Source organism: Cyphomyrmex costatus, unplaced genomic scaffold (assembly GCF_001594065.2).
Source record: "Cyphomyrmex costatus isolate MS0001 unplaced genomic scaffold, Ccosl1.0 scaffold20, whole genome shotgun sequence".
NCBI lineage: Eukaryota > Metazoa > Arthropoda > Insecta > Hymenoptera > Formicidae > Cyphomyrmex > Cyphomyrmex costatus.
In genome coordinates this window covers 42,625-68,636 of record NW_017276039.1, presented here as the reverse complement: position 1 = coordinate 68,636, position 26,012 = coordinate 42,625, and the positions used below count along the sequence as shown (strand labels likewise).

Here is a 26,012-nt window from a genome sequence, read left to right as displayed (position 1 = left end):
TTACGTTACACTATTTACTATTGCTAGAAATATCACAAACATATTTGCCAATAACGAAATAGACATGCTACGATGGACGTTGAAGTCTGTAAAAAATATTAATCGTAATATTAATTTAATATTATAAAAAATGATAATATTGTTTAATTTATTGTTTTAATAACAATACTATCTATTTATTATTTAAATTAATTAAATTTACCATCATCATCCAAATCGCGTATGCCACACTGTCGATGTCCTAATGTAGTTTTTCTTTTTATTGGGATGTATCCGGGAATATATAAACTAGGAGTTTCGAGTTTACCAATAGATAAGAGCTTGCTAAAATCTTGCTCCAATTTATTAGCAATTGGACCTGAAAATACAATTAAAATAGAAGTATAATTAATTAAATTTGGTAGCATGTTTAAATTAATGATCTTTTTATTAAAAATACTATTTAATTATCCAAGATGTCAGTTTTTTATTTTATCATTTTTGCACACAAGATCATTTCATATTGTTTCATTAAGATGTATCCGTAGTTTTAATATTTTAACCAAATTACGCAGATATTTATAATTTTGTGTGGGCCCTTGGTGGCCCAAATTTTCGGCACTTTACTGAAGAATCACCAAATTTAAAGGAAAAACAAATCGATATTGTACATTTAGATAATGTTGCGGTAAGTATTTACCTTTGAAATGTAAAAGAAATTGAATGCATGCTCCATTATGTAATATTCTGGTTTTTCTGCTGTCGATGGATAACATCCATTCAGGAATACCCATCACTTTTCTTACATCCTCTAAGAACTGTGCTCTACGGAAACAAAAGAATATCAGCAAAAATTTGTTTTTTACATTGAACTTAAAAGTGTATGTATATTATTAAATAATAAACTATAAAACTGCTCAAAATGTAAATACAAAAACTATTTAATTAGCGAGGTATCATTGCGCGCTACAAATTTAAATCAAAATCTAAATGAAACATTTTTTTAGATTCTATGCTTAATAAGTACATAGAATTTTATTTTATCTTTCTGTGAGTTTCATTTTTATTTTGTTTAAATTTTAATAAATTAATAAAACTTAAGATCTAAATATAAAATCCTAAGATCTAAATATAAATATTTGACTGATTAGAATTTAATCATTATTAAATGAATATTATATGTTTTTTGTAAATAAATAACAGATAATAATTAAGCAGTATTTTATGTAATATGCATTTTATCACTCTTTCTGTTAGCAATTTTAGTTGGAACGCACTAGTGTGCATTGATTAAGACTGTTGTACAAATTTGTCTGGATCAGTGATGTAGTTGTCGGTGAAGATGCTACTACGTTTCTTGATACACATATATATCATCGTGCACGATATCTTATCTAGTGTCGTAAATGTCTTATGTAAGTAGTACTTACACAACAAATCGCGATGGTTTTCTAATATTTGCATATTTAATGATATTATTATCAGGCTCAATATTTGCACAAGCAAATCTGTTTCTACCAAAATCCTTATCAAAAATGATGATAGATTTGCCCATTGCGGTTACCGATCCATCCAGAGGAAAGTTGAGATCTGTAAATATTTGTCGTTTTTCTCCAACATTAATAGGGCCTAGACGAGATGATATATCACCAACATAACATCTAAGAGGCAAATCTGGACCACATTCTTCTCTGTAAAGATCATCCTAAGAAACGATAAAATAATTATTTTGATAGACGCATTTTGATTGATACATCTTAACTAATTAAGGCAAATGTGAAAATAACCATTTCCGATAATTTTGATATTTGTTGTCAAAGCCATGGCTTTAAGTGATCTTCAGATTTTAATTCGTGCTCATTATTTGCTCGAAAGTTATTTAAAAATAAAGTTTTAAATGTGTGTGTGTATTTAATTGTAAAAATTAAATTCGCGTTCTCTGTCACTTATGGACATAATGCCGTATTAAGCGTGTGTCCAGTTCTCGAATCCAATTATTTTTGTCAATCTATTCTTATCTTTTTATTTAGGATTTCTGCCATTAGATATCATAATTCACTAGATATATTCATAATGAAAATATATTCATAATTCACATAGATCTGCCTGAATTATATAGATAGGTCAAGTACGCATGGATAAAGATCTGGGTTAGATAGGTGACTGTCTAATTCTTTATATTTTTGCCAAATATTATCTAACTAAATGTCAAATAGGTCGGACGTCACAAAGAAATTTCCTTTTTTGTCAATAACTTTTGAAGGAAACATAATCGTGAGCTAAAACCTTTCAAAGATCATTCAGCGTCGTGCGCGCGTGTAACCTTGTGAGAATATCGTATACTTATATATATCAAGATCAAGATCATCGGAACTATATCTGTTGTTTTCATTTATCCGAATTAATATGTATACTAATAAAAAGTTGTAATTTTTTCGCACGTTCGCGCGTGATTAAATTAAAAAATATATTTTAAAAATCATGATATTTACATTCAATGGATCGGCTAGTTGTGTAAAATAGGGATTCCATGTGTATCCCGCTGCTACGCATCGAGTATCCTTTATTTTCACTGCGGCATCCACACCCACTGGGTTTACATATATAGCCCAATTATGATTTCTGGTCTAAAATTGAATACGAAATTAACACAATGTAATTTAGACATACAGTCGACAAATTTAATTTTCTTACGATATTGCGATTGTGCTTTCCGGGATGTCGTAAATTTACTTCGATTATCGTCTCACTTTGGCTACCATCTTTATAAACGAGCTGCGTCTACAATTGTACATTGTCTCGAAAAGTCATGTATCTTTTTGTGTAAAATTTTTGCGGAAAACTTTTATTTGACAAATTACCATCTTTATGTAGCCATATACAAAGCCTTGTGGATGATGAAATGATGCTATAGCACTTAACTCATAGGCATCAGTTGGAGAATATCCTCGTTCTATAGTGGAACAGGCCCATCTAAACGCAAATATGACAGATTAATACTCCACAAAATAAGACAAAGTAAAAATATAATAAATAAAAGTGTTGAAAATTCCAAATACATACTTTGGAAATAAAATTAATATTTCGAAAAAATGATTTATGTAACAATTGAAGAGCAAACTTTTAAAATGAATTTAAATTACAAATTTTGTCCAAAATTTGCACAAACTTGTGTGTATTAAACTTTTTTCTTAAACAATAATATTATCTTGTAATTCTTTAAATTATAATAACTTTAATTGAATTAATTTTGTTAAAAAATTTTTTATTTTTTATGTGTATTTGGAAATTTTAATAATTTTTTCTACTTTTAACAGAAACTTCACTCTTCAGAGTGAGCTTTTGCATTGAAAATTTTAGAGGATACATTTTACCATCAAAATTAATTACCTTAAATTTTTTTCTTTTCTATGAATCACCACACTACGTCCTAGTATGCTCCTTGGACCAAATAGAGGTAACATTGTATCGTTGTATGTCATTGTATATCTTTTTTTGTTATCTAATGTGCCGAATTTTCCACTCAAATCACCCACCTTATATTGATCTAGAGTACCTTCTTCTGCTGCTGGAACATCGCTATTAACATCTAAAGGATTCCAGGTTTCGTAGAGTGATGTCTCTTCGCATGGAAATTCCAAACCGTATTCCACAGACACCTACAAATTATGAGTAGTGATATACGTATCCTTTAGTATATAAATATTTGTACACACACACATACACGCACGCACGCACGCATCAGGTGTCTGCAGGTAACCATTCGCATACTTCTTTTATCTCGGAAATAGTGTGTAGGTATATTTTAGAAAAATACGTTTCAAACAAAAATGATTTCAAGGTGTACATAAGATGGTATCGTTGATTTGAGCTTGAATAGCTGTTTGAAAGTTATATAAAAGATTGTAACTATTACTAAAATATATCAGAAACTATATAGAACTCTTCGAGAACAATAAAATTTTTTAATACGATTCAACTTTTTTGAAAGTTGAGGTACCACGCGAAGTTAGTATCTCATGTTTCAATTTTATTATTTTTTTTTTTTTTTACTAAATCAACGGAATTATTTATAAAATCTATTAGGAATTGTAGAACTATTATGGGTACAAGCAAAACTATTAATAAATTTTCCGATTTTTGAAGATGAAATGCTAACTTCACGAAGATGCAAAATGTTGATTTTCGAAAAAGGATCATCAATATATGAAATTAAGGATCTTTTTCTTAAATATTAAATTATTATACACATTTATGATTTTTCTTAATTCTTGGCACACACGTGCATAACGTAAAATAAGTACTTATACCGTTAAGCATATGTATTTTATATATTTGTGCCATAAATATTACCATATGTACGTGATATCCACTCATTTTTCCATTGAGACCTTCGAGAGATACTTCTACGTTAGTGATATCGTATTCAGTCTGTTGCAATAACTCCAATTTTCCTCTTAAAGATATTTGTTCGCCATTACCAAACCAATCTCTAACAACCGCTTTACGTCGGTAAACGCCACTGATACTAAAAATATAATTACACGCTGTTACTAAAAAAAATGTAGTTTAATTTAATTTATTACATGTTTATTACGTTGAACAGGCTAGTCGATCTCCTCTTGCAACTGGACCATGATCATCATAAATGACTAAACTTTTGCCAAATAGTGAGTGAGATCCAGATAAAGATAACATCGTATCAGTAAAAAGTCTTCGAGTCAATTTCGAGGCATTGACTTTTTTGCCGGCAATTTCAAGTGTTCCATGTCTCGTTAAATCACCCAAACGACATAACGAGACTTCTGGAATAAAACAGGAACTATTCGGCTTCGAGTCCACCTAAAACGTTATAGTCCTAAATATTTCAATCATAGTTAAATATGTAGCAATTAATTTTCAAATATACGGATTATAATATTCTAAATAATTTCGGTACCTTATATGGATTGTAGGGTGATCCAGCACTCAAACATCGTTTTGTCCAGTTGTAAAAATCTTTTCCTGATGGATTCTCATGTATCATCCATCTAAACAAAAAAAAAAATGTTAAGTTTTAGCTGTTTCTAGTCCAAAATAAAACATCCGAGGTGTACAAATTACACTATTCGACGAAGAAAATCCAGAAAGAATGTCATTTTCCATAGTTTTATAGACACTGAATACAAATCTCTTCGCGCGTACGCGAAGGAAAGTAATTTTGCAATAGTCACATGCTTACTCAATACAGACATAATTTAATAATATGATTCACTTTTTAGTATTAATGAAAAATATAAAATAATGCAACTTATAATAACTGATCTTATATGAAAGGTTGATGTTACAATTACTGGAATCAATTATATTTTTATATAAAACAGAAGTTACCTATGATTTGCAGTATTATTTATTGCGTTGCCATCAGCATGAACGAGATATTCTATTATAACAGTAGTATCCATCTCAGGATCCTCTCTAGGTTGCCGGAAAAGTATCCGACCAACAATAGGATACCTGAATACCACTTCCGCTGTGTACAACGGCATTTGCCAATCGGTATATGGTGTATAAAGTAAAAACGTGCCACACACCCATGGAACCATACCTGTATTATCAGTCTCATTATACCTAATAAGGAATGATTTTGTTTTATTAAATGTCTTATGAAAGAACTCTTAAAATATATATACATATAATATACTCATAATAATTAGACTACGTGTATGCAAATATGTGTTCTTTTTAGAAGAGCAGATCTTTATAAGTTGAGATCATAATAGAAATTTTTCTCTGAAAAATATTCTAGCAACAAGTACTTGTAATTGTCTAATTTTGTATAGTGTTTACAATTCTATATTGTAACCGCCAAACTTTTTTCAGACTTGAAATGCTCTAAACTAAACTACTGCAGTAATATTACGAGATAAATTGACTAACATTTTAATAATTTTTGATGCTCTTTACGCATCTTTGATAGATCTTAATAATGTTGAATGACATATTAAAATCTGTAAATAATTACAATAATTTAGACGTTTCGACCCTAAATGTGGTCATCTTCAGTATACAATAAAATTAGAACAATGTGAAACGGAATAATACAAAAATAAAATGAATTTGTTTGTTAGGTATTAATTAAATACGATCCAGTGACATATGCGTGACATATGCTTGACTTCTTATTTTGTTTATTTTCAAGCCATTTAAATTCATATATAACTTGAATGATATTGTTCATTGCACTGATTCATGCTGTAATTTCACGATGTATAATCATTTACCTGTAAAGAACTAAAGATCTGTGAATAATACTGTGAATCCCAGAAAGTGGTAAATATGTATCCCAATAAATTCCACTGAGTTTAGCACTTCCAGGTAAAATATCATTGTGATATGATCCTTCCTTTCGATCTTGAAGCTTTCCAGATAGATCGCCAATAGCATATTGATCCTGAGTACCGAAGCCTATACGATAAATTATAGAGTAATTAAAATATTACTTATATTTCATTACTATATGTTTAAAATTTTGTCGTTAGTTTAAATTTTTTACTGATTAATGTGCATTATGTAATATACGAAGTACTGTATTTATATTGTTTAGCAACTTCTTTTTTTATAATCTAATTACCTGGTGGTGGAGTAGTCTTTTCGTCGATATTTAAAGGATTAAATAACTTTTTAGTAGTTGAACATGAATCAACAGTAATTCCAACATTTTTTGCCGGTTCTGGTGGTAATTCGTGAATCCTATAGGACACTATTTTAGTAGCGTACCGTAATCTAATTTCCAAATCATTTATTGTCGTTAATGAAATATTGATCCACGTTGGATTGAATGGCGTTTCTTGAATCGCCGTAATTTGGCCTCTAATGCCATGTGAATTGATTATGGCCCTGAATATTTTTTAAAAATTTTATTTTAATATATTACTTGTTTTAATATTGTGATATCTTGTTTTAATATTTTGTTTTATTTCAAATTTTATTTTTACATTATGTTATATGTAGGTATATCGATACTTTTGCTAATTTTTTATGAATATTGGGATCTTAAAGAAGCGTAACTACTTTGTTCATTTAACTTATAATACGTTTCATGTATAATGAATGTTTTTATATTCAGATTTTGTGCAAGTTTGTATGCTCCTTAGTACGGCTAATGATGTAACTCTTACTTGGTATATGTTGGTTTACGATGATTAATTTTTGCACAGGCTAAAAATGAATCCTCGTGCACAGGATGGAAAATAACTAAATATAAGTGACGATGTGGTCCTAGCAAATCCGTTGGTAGTAAAGACAGTTTTGAATCTCTATAAAAAGTTTTATATCTTTCCTGCGTGTTAATAGCAACTTTTATTTTGCCTAAACGTACGTCGACATCTCCGATAGATTTTCCAACTTCAGAATTATTAGGATCGAATACATTTTGGAGTATATTACAGTTGTTTTTATCTAAACGTAAATATTTTAAGAATATATAAAGAATTAATTTTATGAATGATTCCTCAATAACGTACATGCATTATTAAAAATTGCACAACTGAAGATTATTAAAATTAAATATAATTTTACAAATACCGACCTTTGCCAGTTTCTAAAATATCAGTAACATATATTTTCCAATGATGCTCGGTGTAGTTAAACAATTGTAATTTCTGTTTGTGAATGTGATGTAAATTCGTATGGATAATCGTATCAAGTTCATCGCCCACTTGATTGTCCAACCATCGGAACAAAACTACTCCAGCAATAGGACCGTAAAAACGTGCCTGAGCAAATTTCTCAATATCTTTTTCAAGAACCTGTATAAAAGTAGTTACTGATAATACAAGATGTCCCAAAACTGACGATGTTTTACAGATAGATAGGCAAAGCGGCTAAGTACGCTAGTCGAGCGATCGAATATGATTAGTTAGATCTATAATAAGTAACAACCTGCAATTATGTTCACTTGCTCGACCAGCAGGCTAACCGCTTTACCAATTTGAACGTGCCCATTGTGTGTGTGTATGAGCGCCGCAAAAACTGTGTCGCATCGGGCTCTTTAACTCGCAGCTCTTTAATTCGCACGCAGTCGTCTGTGGTAGGCTCGGGACGCGTGATCGGTCGCGGTCGCGGCGCGAAATTTCCCTGTACGCTTCCCCATTGCAATGGAGAAGCGTTTGTAAGGATGCGACGGTCGACGGTCGAGATGCCTCGGCGGAGGCAGAAAACACTCTTTACCCCGATAGAAAATTCCATCGGAGTAAACGAATAAGAGTGCCGCATAAAACTATAATAGTAAAAAGGTCCGGATTAGGAGCAGGACGGAATAGGCTTTGCTGTTGCAAAATGTGGGTTTATCATGTATACGAAATTGTTGTTCGCGCTCGATTTGTCAGTTCAGCACTCGTGCGGAGGAGATACCGATTGGCGGTGTGATCGGTCACAGTCGACGAACTTTGGCGAATACACTGTAAAAAATAAAATGTTAATTTAAACTCAAAGATGTTGAGTGAATTTTTTCATATATGTAAAAGTGTTAAAATTAACAGAAAAATATTAATTTTAACATTTTTGCATATTTCAGAAAATTCACTCACAACGTCTTTGAGTTAAAATTAACATTTCATTTTTTATACGGCGATTGATGTCATCCGAATACCGAATATCGTGTAATATGCCCCTCTATGTATAGCGGAAGTCGGCCGAGAATGATGCATTATAAGGTGTACGGTTACATCTATTTAAATGACATATAAGATCAACATTGAATTAACTTTTCAGTTGGAATTTGCCGATGAACATCGGGAAATATTAGTTAATAGAATGTGTTGATCAACGGAGGTGTGAAGAAAATCATTAAAGTCATTCTGCGTTGAAGATAACCCGAATTGGAGCCGCAACTTTGTATATTATTAATTATTTGTATATTATGTACAATATAAAGAATAAATAACATTCAATGTTAACAGAAGTTAATTGATGCCATTTGAACGGCGATTTGACTTTTATAATCCTATAAGGTTGTTATTATTTTTTACACTAATTTATTTTAAATAGAAGGAGTTTAAAAATTATGAATAATAGCGTTAAAATTTCGCATACTCAACAGTGATAAATGGTGCTTGTGAAAATGTTGAATTTTGTTATTAATAAAGTCATAACATTCGAAAAAACACTTTTACACTGACCATTTTGCCAACTCTGAAACGATGCCATCGCGTGAAATTTTAGCCTCATATAATTTTTAATCCCTTCCCATTTGAAAACTATCAGCTTCGACATTTTTTTAAAACTTGTCTTAAAATGTTTGAAAGAATCCATCTTTATAATATTTATCATTAATTTTATTATTAATTTTATTTATCACTGTTTTATTTACTTGTTTCTTTCATTTTCTATTACAATATGTAATATATATATATGGATGTATTACCGTAATAGAAGCACATATCGTTCTTGGCGAATAATTATCTTTTAATACCAAACTCTTCCCCCACAGACCCATTTCTCCTGTTAAAGATAGGTTTGCAACTTCTATTGAACCTGTTTGATTTATTGGCAATTCCAGAGGCCCGATTTTTTCCGTTAAATCGATCACACTGTAAAAATATAACATGGTAATAATGAAAATAATAATTATTAAACAACAGCTGGACATATCCATCGAGTTAAAATCACATTTCAATCTGTTGCTGCAGATCTTCTAAATAATCAAAGAAATCAGTCTCCAAAAACTCAGTGAATCTGGCTGCATATTTAATCTGTCGGGTAAAAAAAAAATAGTCCTATTAGAGAGTCGTTCCAAATTCCGAGCCAAATATTAACAGCAAATTCATGCTGAAACCTAGTTTCCCTAACAGTCCTAGGATTTTCATGGGTTCATACATGATAATTTTTTTGATTAATAATTCCTCTTGTAAATGTAGCTTCGTTCGTCCGACGGATATAAACAACGATAATACAATACTTCAGAAGCAATGCAAAAACGAAACAACTACGTTTTGTCTTTTTTGTGATTTTCTTCAAAACGTAGCAAAAACGAGTATATTTCTACAGAATTTTTTTCTTAGCATTTTACATGCGCTTTGGCCTCTACACGCGCTCCCGAAATTTAGATATTTTAATTTGGGACACCCTATATATGCATGTATTCATAACTTATAGTTGGTCACAATATGTGTAGAATCATAAATATTATATATAAGTATATATTACCTTTGACCAATATGTCGTTCATCGCATCTGCCATCGATGATTGTATAATCGACTGGAAAATAAGTGACTGACCACAGCCATTGCTGATCTGGATACTGTAAAGTTGGTTTTAGCGAATATCGTATTCGTACCGAAGATTCTGTAGCTCTTTCGAATCGAATTTCTCCATGAAGACCTCCAGAAGATATATATGCAGCGAGTCTAAGTGAACTTGCGGCAGTTACTGAACAATATTATTTTTAATTTAATAGGATAAAAGTCGTTTGTTATATAGTATAGACTCCTAATTTATAAGATAGCGGGCTTTCTGCTAAGCTATAATAATAAACGCATATGATTAGTTTTATCATGAACTTTTTATTCTTAGAGTGAAACCTATTCACAATATTATACAAGCTGGATACTTTTATACTCTCATAGACGCGTTTCTTATCTTTCTTATTTCAAATATTGCATTTATATTATTATTATATCGAGATTTAGAGCGACAAGTGTTTTTATATAAAAAATTTTCTACTTAAATTAATTTTTCTCATTTTATACTGTTTGTGAAAAAAAATTAATTTTTTTTAAATTAAAGATAAAATATTAAAAAATATTTTTTAAATTAAACAACAAAATAACACAATTTTGTGACGTATTAAAGTTTTCAAGGAAAATTAAATGATAACTCTGGTTAAAAAAGAAAATGTCTTTGAATGAATTGTGATATATGTAATAACTTCTTTTAAAAAGAATTAAATGATTAAGAGGCATATATACCTGCATATATTTCCTTTAATAGAAATATAAATTATACATTTATAGGTTTCATTGTAAAATAATTAAAAATAGTATCACTTGGGTTATATTCTTTATTTAATTTGAAAAGAGATTTAACATGGAGCCAATTGTTGATATCGTTGATATGTTGGAAAAATCATCAGATAGTTAAAGAAATAGACGAAAATTTCCGAACACAAGAACAATATTAAAGAGCAAAAATCACTAATTCAATGATGAGTGAACATAGAAAATACGTCATACTCACGATTTTAATGAGGGGACAACGTTAAAATATTGAACATTGAGCGAAATTACAATAAGCGATTAATTTCCGAAATGATAAACATAAAACGTTAAAAGAACACACAGTTAATTTAAATGGATACAAAGTTATTTAGTCCTTTATCTTTCTTATCATTGTTTTTTTACCGATCACTAACTATTTATACCATTTATAGTTCTCTTTTTAGTTCTAAAGTAAAAAATATGACCTTAATCGTCAATTTTTATTATTTATTTTTAATATTACTCACAATAAACTGACTCATAACCATGGAGACCGTTATTCAATGAGTTTTATTTATTACTGACTGTGAATTTGATGTACTTAACTTGCATATGCATTATTTTAATAATTTTTTAACAATTGATTATGAAAAATTGTTGATTGGCTATTGAAATCTACGTAGCATAATATGCGATAAATGAGAAATTATATTTTATTCCATGTTAAAGATGGTTAGAATTTAGCCAAAACGTACATTCATTTAAAATAAATTATTAACATATGTTCAATATAAATGTCAGACGTTTGTAAAGTCATTTAATTTAAGCACAACGATTACAGCGTCGATTCCTAACTACCTATATTTTAATTTTTTAAATTGTTATAAAATAAATAATTTTTTTCCCTCTTTTAAAACCGTTTACGTGTATAGACTACAATATACATAATAAATTTAACGTTTATAATGTTATTATTGCAAAGTCTTTTTAATGTGTTGAAATTAACGTTAAATACATGTTATTTAATCGATGTGTGCAATGTCAGTAATTTTTTTTAACCGAATATTGACACAACAAAATAAATTGTTATTTTATTTTGAATATTAAAAATTAGATTATGTATGAATAATTTATATCTGAATTTAAATAATCAGGCAATCTGGATTTCAGTGTCGAGCAATAATTATTTTAGGTTATTTGGTATGTTTATAGTTCATAGTATTTAATAGAATGTTACAAATGGAAACAAGGATGCATTTTCACTCACTATAGCAGAGTAACATAAGCCATTGCATTGTTCTCGACGAAAATTGAGAAATATTTAATGTTCTTTTCTTTCAAAATTATATTAATTTCAACTTAAATAAAATTATTAACGTGCGTTATAATCCATACGACCGTATAAACTTGTGGTCCGCTGATGAGACAGCCAACCAGACTGGCTAAAGTAACGGCTTGTACTTTCTTATTTCTTGTGATAGAGCTGGTGGGAGTACGGAACGGAAGAGTACGATGACCTCAATAAAAATGAAAGTATGGTAGTTACTTGTTGCACCTTACAGTTGTACGTAAAAAATTAAAAAAAGAAATCAAATAGTTGAAAAATTTATATTTATAATTGCGTACATGTCTTGGACTTTATATTTCATTACGATCTTACATTAATTTTCCTCGAAGATGATTTTACATTAAAAAACAAAGCGGAAAATTCAACGAGAATTTTAAACCTCGAAAATTTTGCAAAGTCAAACAATTCTATGATTCAAAAGAATTTTTTACGGCACAAATTAGCATGAATATTAAAACACGTCTCTAAAACGGCTTATCAAAAAGTAATTTTCAATTTTTTGCTATTTCACTGTATTTTAAAAAATATTTTATAAAAATGTTGAGTATGCCGCCATCATTAGCATAATTCAAAATACATCATGAGGAGATTGCACCTATATTCATACCCACACTCACAATCATATTCAAACCTACCATCCTACATACACGCACGCACGCACGCAAAATGCAATAAAATGGCAAAAAATTGAAGATTATTTTTTAATAAGCTATGATAAACAGCAGGTTTTAGATCATGCTATAATAATTTGAGCCAATTTTATGACAGTTAGTCAATCGAAACCAAAACTGCTGTAAAATTGATTATATCTCGTTTATTGACAACATTCGGTTTTTATCTATCGACTACTACATTTATTCTCATCATGGAAACAGAGAATCGGTTTAAGTATAACACTATATTGAGATATATATATCTCAATAAGCCGTATTTACATATAATTAAATGTATACTGAAAAAAGTAACAATACCAAGTAACATGACAAAATATTGTAATTTGAACAAAAAATCAACGCGAATTGTTCCAAATCATTAAGTTATACATAAAAGTCGCATACTTTAAAAAATCACATAATATTAGAATTAATTTCCATTTATCGTGCACGTTCAGATCTTACAACAATTTAATTTTAGAATACTGAATCATATAATTAAAAAAAATGGAAAATATTGGAACATAATTTTTCAAATTTATGCATTTAAAAAATCACATACTGATTTGGAATAAACCATTAGTTGATTTCCTAATCTTACAATTAGTTACATGATTTCATCAACTTCGTGATGTTATATATTCAAAAAAGATCCACTAAATACTAAAAAGCACAAATAATGCTTACAGCCCTATGAGCGCTAGTACGGTACACATCATTAAGGTGGTATATTCGCAATAACCAAATAATAATTGAAACCTTCGTAAAATTCAGTTACGATACCCTTACTTTCGATTCTCGGCAATAAGAGATAACTACTAACTGCACCTGTTCATGGCAACAAGTATACGAGGAAAAAATGAACACAGCTCAACGCAACTCATGGCTTCTTTCTAATGATTCACGTAATTACATGACAAATGTTTACGACAATTGAGTTCATCTCACGATTTCATCTATTTCAAATTAAAAGTTGAAAAATCGTATGACGTTTTTTCATATAAGCTCAGTTTCAAGTTTCATCATTGCAATCTCGTTTCTAATTAAAATATCGATCCTAATTTGAGATCTGTAAAGAAAATAGCGATATTTTCATGTACTTTGTATACATGACACATATAAAAGAACAACATCCAATTGTTTCCGTTTCAATACTAAAACGACAATGTCACTGCAACCGCAAGAGCGTGTCAGCGTGTTTTAAACACATTAAAGTTATTTATATATATAAAGAAATAGATAGTAAGAGTTAGAATGTTTCTTATCTTAAGCGCTTTATCAACTTTACAAGTCAACTCTTATAGGCACAAAATGATCCCAAAGTGTCACATAAACATAATTTATAAGAGTTAAAATAAGTATTACATATTATTTCGGTAATATTTTATACTTTTTAAAATAGTGAGACTATTTTCTATGGATGTTATACGTTCTTTTATGTAATATTTATCATATTCTTTTCATAATATCGCTAAATGTTACATATACATACAATATCGTAGTCATTTTTATTACTGCAATTTTTATGCACAATTTAGTAATAAAATGGTCTTAGTCAGTGTTGCTAAAATTAATTTTAATGTCCTTATTAAATTACAGTTAAACTAAATAAAGATTTTAAATAATAAAATATAATATTATCAGGGTAAAACGTATAATCATCCATTAATAGTGCAAGAATATACTGTATTAGATAATATTATAAATTTTATTAAGTTTTTGCTAATAGGGTACATTTGAATTTCTAGAATATGCCTAATACATTCTGAGTTGCCAATCCGGTTTGAAAGAATCTGATTTTTAAAACAGGTTGACATGATAACTGGTAAATTTCATTGTAATAAATCTTTGAAAAAGATTTCATCGATAAAGCGTTGGTAAAATATTGTTTTTCTTTTTATATTAATAACACAAATGTACTCTACATAAAATTATATGGTTAAAGGATCAATCAATATCAGTTCGATTTCGACTAAGGGGCTAAAAGTTACTTAATATGAAATAATATGCGCTTACAAATATGAAACTTATATATATAAAACAATATCCATTAAAGTATCTCGTATAAAAATTATATCTACTGGAAATCTCCTATCTATAACAGTATATATATTGAAAACATATCTGAATTCGCGATTTACTTCGCATCGTTGCTTCATCATTACTGTTATTGAGATTAAATATAATTGTATGATTGTTTATCCCGTTTTCAATCGTAGTTTGTTAATATGGCATTGTAGTTGCAATGTTCGATTCTAAAAAATAAATAATTATTCCTTTAGAGTGTATGGATTTTAAATGTCAAATTACAGTAACGTGTAAATGATCGACAAACTACGAAAAATATTTTATAAGGGTATCCTCGTTTATATATAGTTTTATTTAAAGTCGTGAAAGACGCAAAATGTAGTTAGTCGTCATCGTACTCTCTTATAACTTATTTATACAAGATTTATACAATTGGTCACTGTAGATATTATTTAAAATTTTAGCTTGTTTCAGAAATGCAAGCATATCGTCAGTACGGACAGCCTGTCTTGCCGCCAGACACTCAATTTTTGACATATAATGTACTGCAGCTTCGATTTGATCTTTCAATTGTAGGCGTAAGTTAATTGACAACGAATTAATTCCGTGCATTAGGCACCTTTGCACAAAGAAATTCTATGGTATGAAGAGTGATGGTTGGGATGATCAAGACAATACTACTTCACGTTCAAGATTGAAATAGAAACATCATTTCCTTTATATAATTTTCTCCAAAATATAGCGAAAACGAGAATATTTTTACATACCCTTTTTTCTTAGTTTATTAATCCTACGCACTCCAGAAGTTTTGACGTTTAAATTATAGGCTCCTTGTTATATTGACGCATGCCGACATATATTTAAACAAGATAGAAATATTATTAGTTGATGTACCAGAAATATATGAAAACAAATATTAAGAATATGGCAATGTATTAAATAATTTTTTTATGAACGACCTAATTTAAGTTGTGTACATAAAAAACTCTGAATTTGTTTAAAGGTCTACGAACGATACAGTGTGATTTTAAACATATATATAGAATTGTGACTGTTGAGATTTGTTAACAAAGATATCACTGCTAACAAAAAATTAACATATTTATAATTAATGTAGTGAAACGTAGGGACAAAAGCAGTCAAGTGATAAATAATTAGAAAAACAATAATTTTATGGCACGTACCACACAAGGATGGTGTCATTTGTCTATGTACTCCGTCTATATGGTAAACCTGGTACCATTCAGTCTGGGAATTTTTCTTATACTTTTAGATTTGTAAAAACATTAATTATTACCATGAATCAGCCTTTTGTGGCGATAGAAACTCGATACCTGACTGTAAATTTTCCGTAGCAATATTTTTCATTTGTTACTTAATTTATTTATATTAGAAGAATTTATGAATTAATTCATTTGATTCTGTTGCTATTCAATGAAGTACTCACTTAAACATTCTTCCACAAAGCTCACATTTATAAGGACATTCGCCGTTATGAATTCTCTCATGAATTCGTAGGTTATGTTTTAGCCTGTAAAATGACCGTTTCAATATTTATAACTTTTCCAATTAATTTAATCATTGATATTGAATTGCTAAATTATTTTTCTAGTTCTTGTTCCTCGCTTTAATACTTACGAAAATGTTTTTTTACAAACTTCGCATTCATAAGGTTTTTCGTCTCGATGAATTCTTTCATGAATTCGTAGGGTATATTTTCGCCTGTAAAATGACCGTTTCGATATTTATAACTTTTCCAATTAATTTAATCATTGATATTGAATTGCTAAATAATTTTTCTAGTTCTTGTTCCTCGCTTTAATACTTACGAAAATGTTTTTTTACAAACTTCGCATTGATAAGGTTTTTCGCCTCGATGAATTCCTTCATGTTCAAAGAATGACGATATATCCGAATACACTTTATCACACATTCCGCATTGGAAATGAAAGATTATTTCAGAATATCTGTCTACGTCATTCTGATTCAAATTTATCCGGGAGTCAGAGCACTCATCTTAATATTAAGGAAACGGTTGTTATGAAAACATGAGAGAGAAAACGGTTATCTAAACCTGATAATTTTTAAAATACACTATTTAACATAACTAGAGCATCACCTGCAAGAACAGGCAGATTTCGAAATAGAATAACGTTTGTAAAAAATCATTTTATTGAAACGTTTAAAAAAGCATTTTTAATCTTGAAATACTTATTTTTGATAATAGTACTTCAATAAAACCTGTCCTACTGAAATTTCATACAGTTACGACATCATAAATGATGATGCATCGAATCTTAAAGTTTTATACGAAATTTGTGAAGTTGCACGGCATTGAATAAAAATTATGCACATATGAGGTTTACAACTTCTGAAAGATTGAATCGTTTTTTAATATAAATAATTTGATTTCTCTTTGACGTTTATACGATTTTTTTCAATGATTTATTCAATGTTGAAGCAAGAAATTTCATTTTTACATCAACGTTGATTAACTCGATCAAAGAAAGTAGTATAGAACTCGAATGAACGGCTATTTACTGGCCAAGATTTATTTTTACAAGTGCTATAATCCGCGTCAGTACACAATTTTTAAATCGTAATGATAAACTTCGCAAATATCGTTAAAAATTTTGAAATCTGATGCACCTTTATTAATATTTATGTAATTTTAAAAATATCAATAAACCCATTTTTTCTAGTACTGGGGTCTGAAGATTACAGATTTGAAGTTTTAAAATGTTTTTCTGAATATCGTTAAGATGATTATAGACAGTTATTCTACATCGAAATGTGCCTATTTTAGCATGGTTGATCATGTACTAATGCTTTAAGTTTGTTGAGAAATCTGTAATGCACCAAAGTATTAATAAAATTAAGAATATTTATTAGGAACTGTATAAGTCTTACCGCAATTTTGATCATTTACTTTTGTGTCGTTATTCGTTACTTCTTGTTTATTCATCCTTTCAGATTTAACTCTTAGACTCACCAAGAATATTTTTCACTTTACTTTGTGTAACGCTCCTTATATTGCTAACGTAGTTTGCACGTTCTAAATATATTTGGACACTATTGCTTTTAACTTTTCCAAAATCTAAAATCGTAAAAAAGAATAACTACTTAATAATGCAATAGAATGATAATAATCTGACAGCTATCACGAAGAGCAATAAGGAAGTAATAAACAGAAAACTGTGCCAAAGTTAGAATTAATTATAGAACATGAAATATTTAAAATTATGGTGACACCTTCTCTGACTTTAGTTAGCTACATTAGACGTATTGATTATTAGACAACTTTTAATGCACTAGTTATAGTTTAGACATATGGATCAAGAACAAATGATACGGTTGATTTTAAAATTGTTTGTTGACAAATGAGCACGTCAAAATCTTGGGAAGGACTAATCGAAGATCTTTAAATGTGCGTGCGTGTGTGTGTGTGTGTTGTGTGAGAGTGTGAGTGTGAGTGTGTGTCCATGAATTTATAAGTGTACCTATACATACATGGCTGCGTATGTTAATATATTGGTACTTCTTATGAGAATCAATATGACATTTTGCACAGCAGCTTTCGAAATCACTAAACACCAAAAAAAGTACTATAGAAAAATTAAACAATCCGAATTTTATGTTTTTCCTTAAAGCAAACAATCTAACCGTGGTATTAATTTAAATTACAAAATATGGACATTGAAATTAGTACAGTAGTTACACGATTTTCATTAAGGAAATATAAAATAAATGTTCGATGTATTTCTCTGGGAAACACATTCCCGGATTATAAACAATGTCAGAGACTAAAGTAAAATGTTATACCGATTTCGGAAAGAATCGCCAACATGCGCACGAACGCACGCACGCACGCACGCACGCACACACACACACACACACACACACACGCACGCCCGATCGCAAACAAAAAATTCATATGAATTTTTACTTCAATTTATGTAAATAACATCTTAGTGAACATTATTTTTGTTGCTAGTCTAAAATTACGAGCAACAAGAGAAATATAAGAGAAAAGAAAAAAATTAATCAATTTTAGTTAATCTTTGCTTACTCCGTATATAATTCAACGCTATGGTGTTGGTGATGATTTGTCGTATGCTTTCGATTTGTATGTATAATATATTTGTATTTCTTTGATAAGTGGACCAATAATGGCTATGTTCTGTAGACTAAACGGTTGAGTGAGCACTCGCTGTTATTCTTCAAAACCATGCAACTGGATATTTAGATTTAGAACAGCATTTCAATATTAGGGAGTGTTCACCCAACGGTTGTGTTAATGTTGCAAATAGATTATAATTTACATCGCTGATATGACGAAAAATTGAAGAAAAGTTACTACTGATATATTATTCAGATGATTTGAAAATAACGGTCATAATGATGTGAATCCGTTTTGCAAAAGACACAGATTTGCAAATGATGTATTTTTTTAAATATTACTTGCTTATATGTTGGGAACCAAGAAAATTCATGGACAAAAGTTAATCATATTCAGACTCTTACATCTATAGCAAACCTGATTCTTCTATTGACCGTAGTTATTGTTAAATTACTTAGCTGATTTGGTTTCGAAAATTTTTCAGAAAGAAACAGTTGTTTCAAATAAATATGAAATGTCTTATTATCTAGTTATTGGGACTATGACTTGCAAAATTAATGTGTTAAATATTTTTGAAGGATCTTATTATATATGCTACGATGGAAGGTTAAAAAATAAAATATACACGCGTTATTTAAATTAATATATTATTACAGAACTAATAAATGTACCAGGAATAATTTCAGATATAATTCATACATATAAAATTCACACTTTAAAACATATCTTATATATGATCGCACTAATAACATCGAATAGCTCTCATTAGCCTTTATATTCTTGTTATTTGAAAAATTTCAGTGTTAAAATTTATACAACTTACTATTATACTTGCAAAACAATTATATAAGGAAATTGTACTATATTATTGAACTCAGATATATGCATTCAAACAATATATGATATTACAAAATTGCATCGACTACATACATAATACACTATCATCGAATTTTGGCGAAATGCTGCTATTAAGAAATAAAATCGAAATGCAAAGAATTATATACCAAATCTATTACAAATTGTTATTTATTAAAAATGAAAATATGAGATCTAGTACATATCTTTCTGTATTCATTTACTCCATAAACAGTTTCTTATTAAATCCAATGAAATGGACTCTTTTCTATTCCATTTTCTCAATTCTGAAATACCATTATTTTAAAAATTCAGGGTACGTAATATCTTTACATATACCCACTGTAAGATTCGTTTTATGTACCTTTCAGGTAGCAGTACTTACTTGGACGTAAATGTATACTGAAGACAGTCGCGTCACCAAGTAACATGACAAAATATTGTAATTTGAACAAAAAATCAAGTAACGCGAATTGTTCCAAATCATTAAGTTATATATAAAAGTCGCATACTTTAAAAAATCACATAATATTAGAATTAATTTCCATTTATCGTGCACGTTCAGATCTTACAACAATTTAATTTTAGAATACTGAATCATATAATTTAAAAAAATGGAAAATATTGGAACATAATTTTTCAAATTTATGCATTTAAAAAATCACATACTGATTTGGAATAAACCATTAGTTGATTTCCTAATCTTACAATTAGTTACATGATTTCATCAACTTCGTGATGTTATATATTCAAAAAAGATCCACTAAATACTAAAAAGCACAAATAATGCTTACAGCCCTATGAGCGCTAGTACGGTACACATCATTAAGGTGGTATATTCGCAATAACCAAACAATAATTGAAACCTTCGTAAAATTCAGTTACGATACCCTTACTTTCGATTCTCGGCAATAAGAGATAACTACTAACTGCACCTGTTCATGGCGACAAGTATACGAGGAAGAAATGAACACAGATAGGCACAGCTCATCGCAACTCATTGCTTCTTTCTAATGATTCACGTAATTACATGACAAATGTTTACGACAATTGAGTTCATCTCACGATTTCATCTATTTCAAATTAAAAGTTGAAAAATCGTATGACGTTTTTTCATATAAGCTCAGTTTCAAGTTTCATCATTGCAATCTCGTTTCTAATTAAAATATCGATCCTAATTTGAGATCTGTAAAGAAAATAGCGATATTTTCATGTACTTTGTATACATGACACATATAAAAGAACAACATCCAATTGTTTCCGTTTCAATACTAAAACGACAATGTCACTGCAACTGCAAGAGCGTGTCAGCGTGTTTTAAAAACATTAAAGTTATTTATATATATAAAGAAATAGATAGTAAGAGTTGGAATGTTTCTTATCTTAAGCGCTTTATCAACTTTACAAGTCAACTCTTATAGGCACAAAATGATCCCAAAGTGTCACATAAACATAATTTATAAGAGTTAAAATAAGTATTACATATTATTTCGGTAATATTTTATACTTTTTAAAATAGTGAGACTATTTTCTATGGATGTTATACGTTCTTTTATGTAATATTTATCATATTCTTTTCATAATATCGCTAAATGTTACATATACATACAATATCGTAGTCATTTTTATTACTGCAATTTTTATGCACAATTTAGTAATAAAATGGTCTTAGTCAGTGTTGCTAAAATTAATTTTAATGTCCTTATTAAATTACAGTTAATCTAAATAATAATAAAGATTTTAAATAATTAAATATAATATTATCAGGGTAAAACGTATAATCATCCATTAATAGTGCAAGAATATACTGTATTAGATAATATTAAAAATTTTATTAAGTTGTTGCTAATAGGGTACATTTGAATTTCTAGAATATGCCTAATACATTCTCAGTTGCCAATCCGGTTTGAAAGAATTTGATTTTTAAAACAGGTTGACATAATAACTGGTAAATTTCATTGTAATAAATTTTTGAAAAAGTTTTCATCGATAAAGCGTTGGTAAAATATTGTTTTTCTTTTTATATTAATAACACAAATGTACTCTACATAAAGTTATATGGATAAAGGATCAATCAATATCAGTTCGATTTCGACTAAGGGGCTAAAAGTTACTCAATATGAAATAATATGCGCTTAAAAATATGAAACTTATATATATAAAACAATGTCCATTAAAGTATCTGGTATAAAAATTATATCTACTAGAAATCTCCTATCTATAAAAGTATATGTATAGAAAACATATCTGAATTCGCGATTTATTTCGCATCGTTGCTTCATCATTACTGTTATTGAGATTAAATATAATTGTATGATTGTTTATCCATTTTTCAATCGTAGTTTGTTAATATGGCATTGTAGTTGCAATGTTCGATTCTAAAAAATAAATAATTATTCCTTTAGAGTGTATGGATTTTAAATGTCAAAATTACAGTAACGAGTAAATGATCGACAAACTACGAAAAATATTTTATAAGGATATCCTCGTTTATATATCGTTTTATTTAAAGTCGTGAAAGACGCAAAATGTAGTTTGTCGTCATCGTACTCTCTTATAACTTATTTATACAAGATTTATACAATTGGTCACTGTAGATATTATTTAAAATTTTAGCTTGTTTCAGAAATGCAAGCATATCGTCAGTACGGACAGCCTGTCTTGCCGCCAGACACTCAATTTTTGACATATAATGTACAGCAGCTTCGATTTGATCTTTCTATTGTAGGCGTAAGTTAATTGACAACGAATTAATTCCGTGCATTAGGCACCTTTGCACAAAGAAATTCTATGGTATGAAGAGTGATGGTTGGGATGATCAAGACAATACTACTTCACGTTCAAGATTGAAATAGAAACATCATTTCCTGTATATAATTTTCTCCAAAATATAGCGAAAACGAGAATATTTTTACATACCCTTTTTTCTTAGTTTATTAATCCTAAGCACTCCAGAAGTTTTGACGTTTAAATTATAGGCTCCTTGTTATATTGACGCATGCCGACATATATTTAAACAAGATAGAAATATTATTAGTTGATGTACCAGAAATATATGAAAACAAATATTAAGAATATGGCAATGTATTAAATAATTTTTTTATGAACGACCTAATTTAAGTTGTGTACATAAAACTCTGAATTTGTTTAAAGATCTACGTACGATACAGTGTGATTTTAAAAATATATATAGAATTGTGACTGTTGAGATTTGTTAACAAAGATATCACTGCTAACAAAAAATTAACATATTTATAATTAATGTAGTGAAACGTAGGGACAAAAGCAGTCAAGTGATAAATAATTAGAAAAACAATAATTTTATGGCACGTACCACACAAGGATGGTGTCATTTGTCTATGTACTCCGTCTATATGGTAAACCTGGTACCATTCAGTCTGGGAATTTTTCTTATACTTTTAGATTTGTAAAAACATTAATTATTACCATGAATCAGCCTTTTGTGGCGATAGAAACTCGATACCTGACTGTAAATTTTCCGTAGCAATATTTTTCATTTGTTACTTAATTTATTTATATTAGAAGAATTTATGAATTAATTCATTTGATTCTGTTGCTATTCAATGAAGTACTCACTTAAACATTCTTCCACAAAGCTCACATTTATAAGGACATTCGCCGTTATGAATTCTCTCATGAATTCGTAGGTTATGTTTTAGCCTGCAAAATGACCGTTTCAATATTTATAACTTTTCCAATTAATTTAATCATTGATATTGAATTGCTAAATAATTTCTCTAGTTTTTGTTCCTCGCTTTAATACTTACAAAAATGTTTTTTTACAAAATTCGCATTGATAAGGTTTTTCGTCTCGATGAATTCCTTCATGAATTCGTAGGGTATCTTTTCGCCTGCAAAATGACCGTTTCAATATTTATAACTTTTCCAATTAATTTAATCATTCATATTGAATTGCTAAATAATTTTTCTAGTTCTTGTTCCTCGCTTTAATACTTACGAAAATGTATTTTTACAAATTTCGCATTGATAAGGTTTTTCGTCTCGATGAATTCTTTCATGAACTCGTAGGTGATCTTTTCGCCTGTAAAATAACCGTTTCAATATTTATAACTTTTCCAATTAATTTAATCATTTATATTGAATTGCTAAATAATTTTTCTAGTTCTTGTTCCTCGCTTTAATACTTACGAAAATGTTTTTTCACAAAATTCGCATTGATAAGGTTTCTCGTCTCGATGAATTCTTTCATGAACTCGTAGGTGATCTTTTCGCCTGTAAAATAACCGTTTCAATATTTATAACTTTTCCAATTAATTTAATCATTTATATTGAATTGCTAAATAATTTTTCTAGTTCTTGTTCCTCGCTTTAATACTCACGAAAATGTTTTTTTACATACTTCGCATTCATAAGGTTTTTCGTCTCGATGAATTCTTTCATGAATTTGTAGGGTACCTTTTCGCCTGTAAAATGACCGTTTCAATATTTATAACTTTTCCAATTAATTTAATCATTGATATTGAATTGCTAAATAATTTTTCTAGTTCTTGTTCCTCGCTTTAATACTCACGAAAATGTTTTTTTACAAACTTCGCATTCATAAGGTTTTTCGTCTCGATGAATTCTTTCATGAATTTGTAGGGTACCTTTTCGCCTGTAAAATGACCGTTTCGATATTTATAACTTTTCCAATTAATTTAATCATTGATATTGAATTGCTAAATAATTTTTCTAGTTCTTGTTCCTCGCTTTAATACTCACGAAAATGTTTTTTTACAAACTTCGCATTGATAAGGTTTTTCGTCTCGATGAATTCTTTCATGAATTTGTAGGGTACCTTTTCGCCTGTAAAATGACCGTTTCGATATTTATAACTTTTCCAATTAATTTAATCATTGATATTGAATTGCTAAATAATTTTTCTAGTTCTTGTTCCTCGCTTTAATACTTACGAAAATGTTTTTTTACAAACTTCGAATTGATAAGGTTCTTCGACTAGATGAATTCCTTCATGTTCAAAGAATGACGATATATCCGAATACACTTTATCACATATTCCGCATTGGTAATGAAAGGTTATTTCAGAATGTGTGTCTACGTCATTCTGATTCAAATTTATCCGGGAGTCAGAGCACTCATCTTAATATTAAGAAAACGGTTGTTATGAAAACATGAGAGAGAAAACGGTTATCTAAACCTGATAATTTTTAAAATACACTATTTAACATAACTAGAGCATCACCTGCAAGAACAGGCAGATTTCGAAATAGAATAACGTTTGTGAAAAATCATTTTATTGAAACGTTTAAAAAAGCATTTTTAATCTTGAAATACTTATTTTTGATAATAGTACTTCAATAAAACCTGTCCTACTGAAATTTCATACAGTTACGACATCATAAATAATGATGCATCGAATCTTAAAGTTTTATACGAAATTTGTGAAGTTGCACGGCATTGAATAAAAATTATGCACATATGAGGTTTACAACTTCTGAAAGATTGAATCGTTTTTTAATATAAATAATTTGATTTCTCTTTGACGTTTATACGATTTTTTTCAATGATTTATTCAATGTTGAAGCAAGAAATTTCATTTTTACATCAACGTTGATTAACTCGATCAAAGAAAGTAGTATAGAACTCGAATGAACGGCTATTTACTGGCCAAGATTTATTTTTACAAGTGCTATAATCCGCGTCAGTACACAATTTTTAAATCGTAATGATAAACTTCGCAAATATCGTTAAAAATTTTGAAATCTGATGCACCTTTATTAATAATTATGTAATTTTAAAAATATCAATAAACCCATTTTTTCTAGTACTGGGGTCTGAAGATTACAGATTTGAAGTTTTAAAATGTTTTTCTGAATATCGTTAAGATGATTATAGACAGTTATTCTACATCGAAATGTGCCTATTTTAGCATGGTTGATCATGTACTAATGCTTTAAGTTTGTTGAGAAATCTGTAATGCACCAAAGTATTAATAAAATTAAGAATATTTATTAGGAACTGTATAAGTCTTACCGCAATTTTGATCATTTACTTTTGTGTCGTTATTCGTTACTTCTTGTTTATTCAT

The 26,012-nt window shown here is 29.1% G+C and overlaps 1 protein-coding gene across 1 annotated transcript; it reads right to left on the bottom strand.

The window, feature by feature from the left end:
- On the bottom strand, positions 1-26,012 carry Rsod (superoxide dismutase family protein Rsod). Its single transcript, XM_018538969.1, has 19 exons — positions 25,958-26,012; positions 10,168-10,390; positions 9,386-9,551; positions 7,550-7,769; positions 7,140-7,419; positions 6,593-6,858; positions 6,243-6,426; positions 5,350-5,589; positions 4,919-5,009; positions 4,577-4,821; positions 4,333-4,507; positions 3,370-3,638; positions 2,841-2,952; positions 2,674-2,760; positions 2,472-2,606; positions 1,410-1,684; positions 680-804; positions 203-358; positions 1-86 (listed from the first exon to the last, which is right to left on the bottom strand). Exons 1-19 carry the CDS (start codon positions 26,010-26,012, stop codon positions 1-3), a joined length of 3,390 nt encoding a protein of 1,129 aa, XP_018394471.1.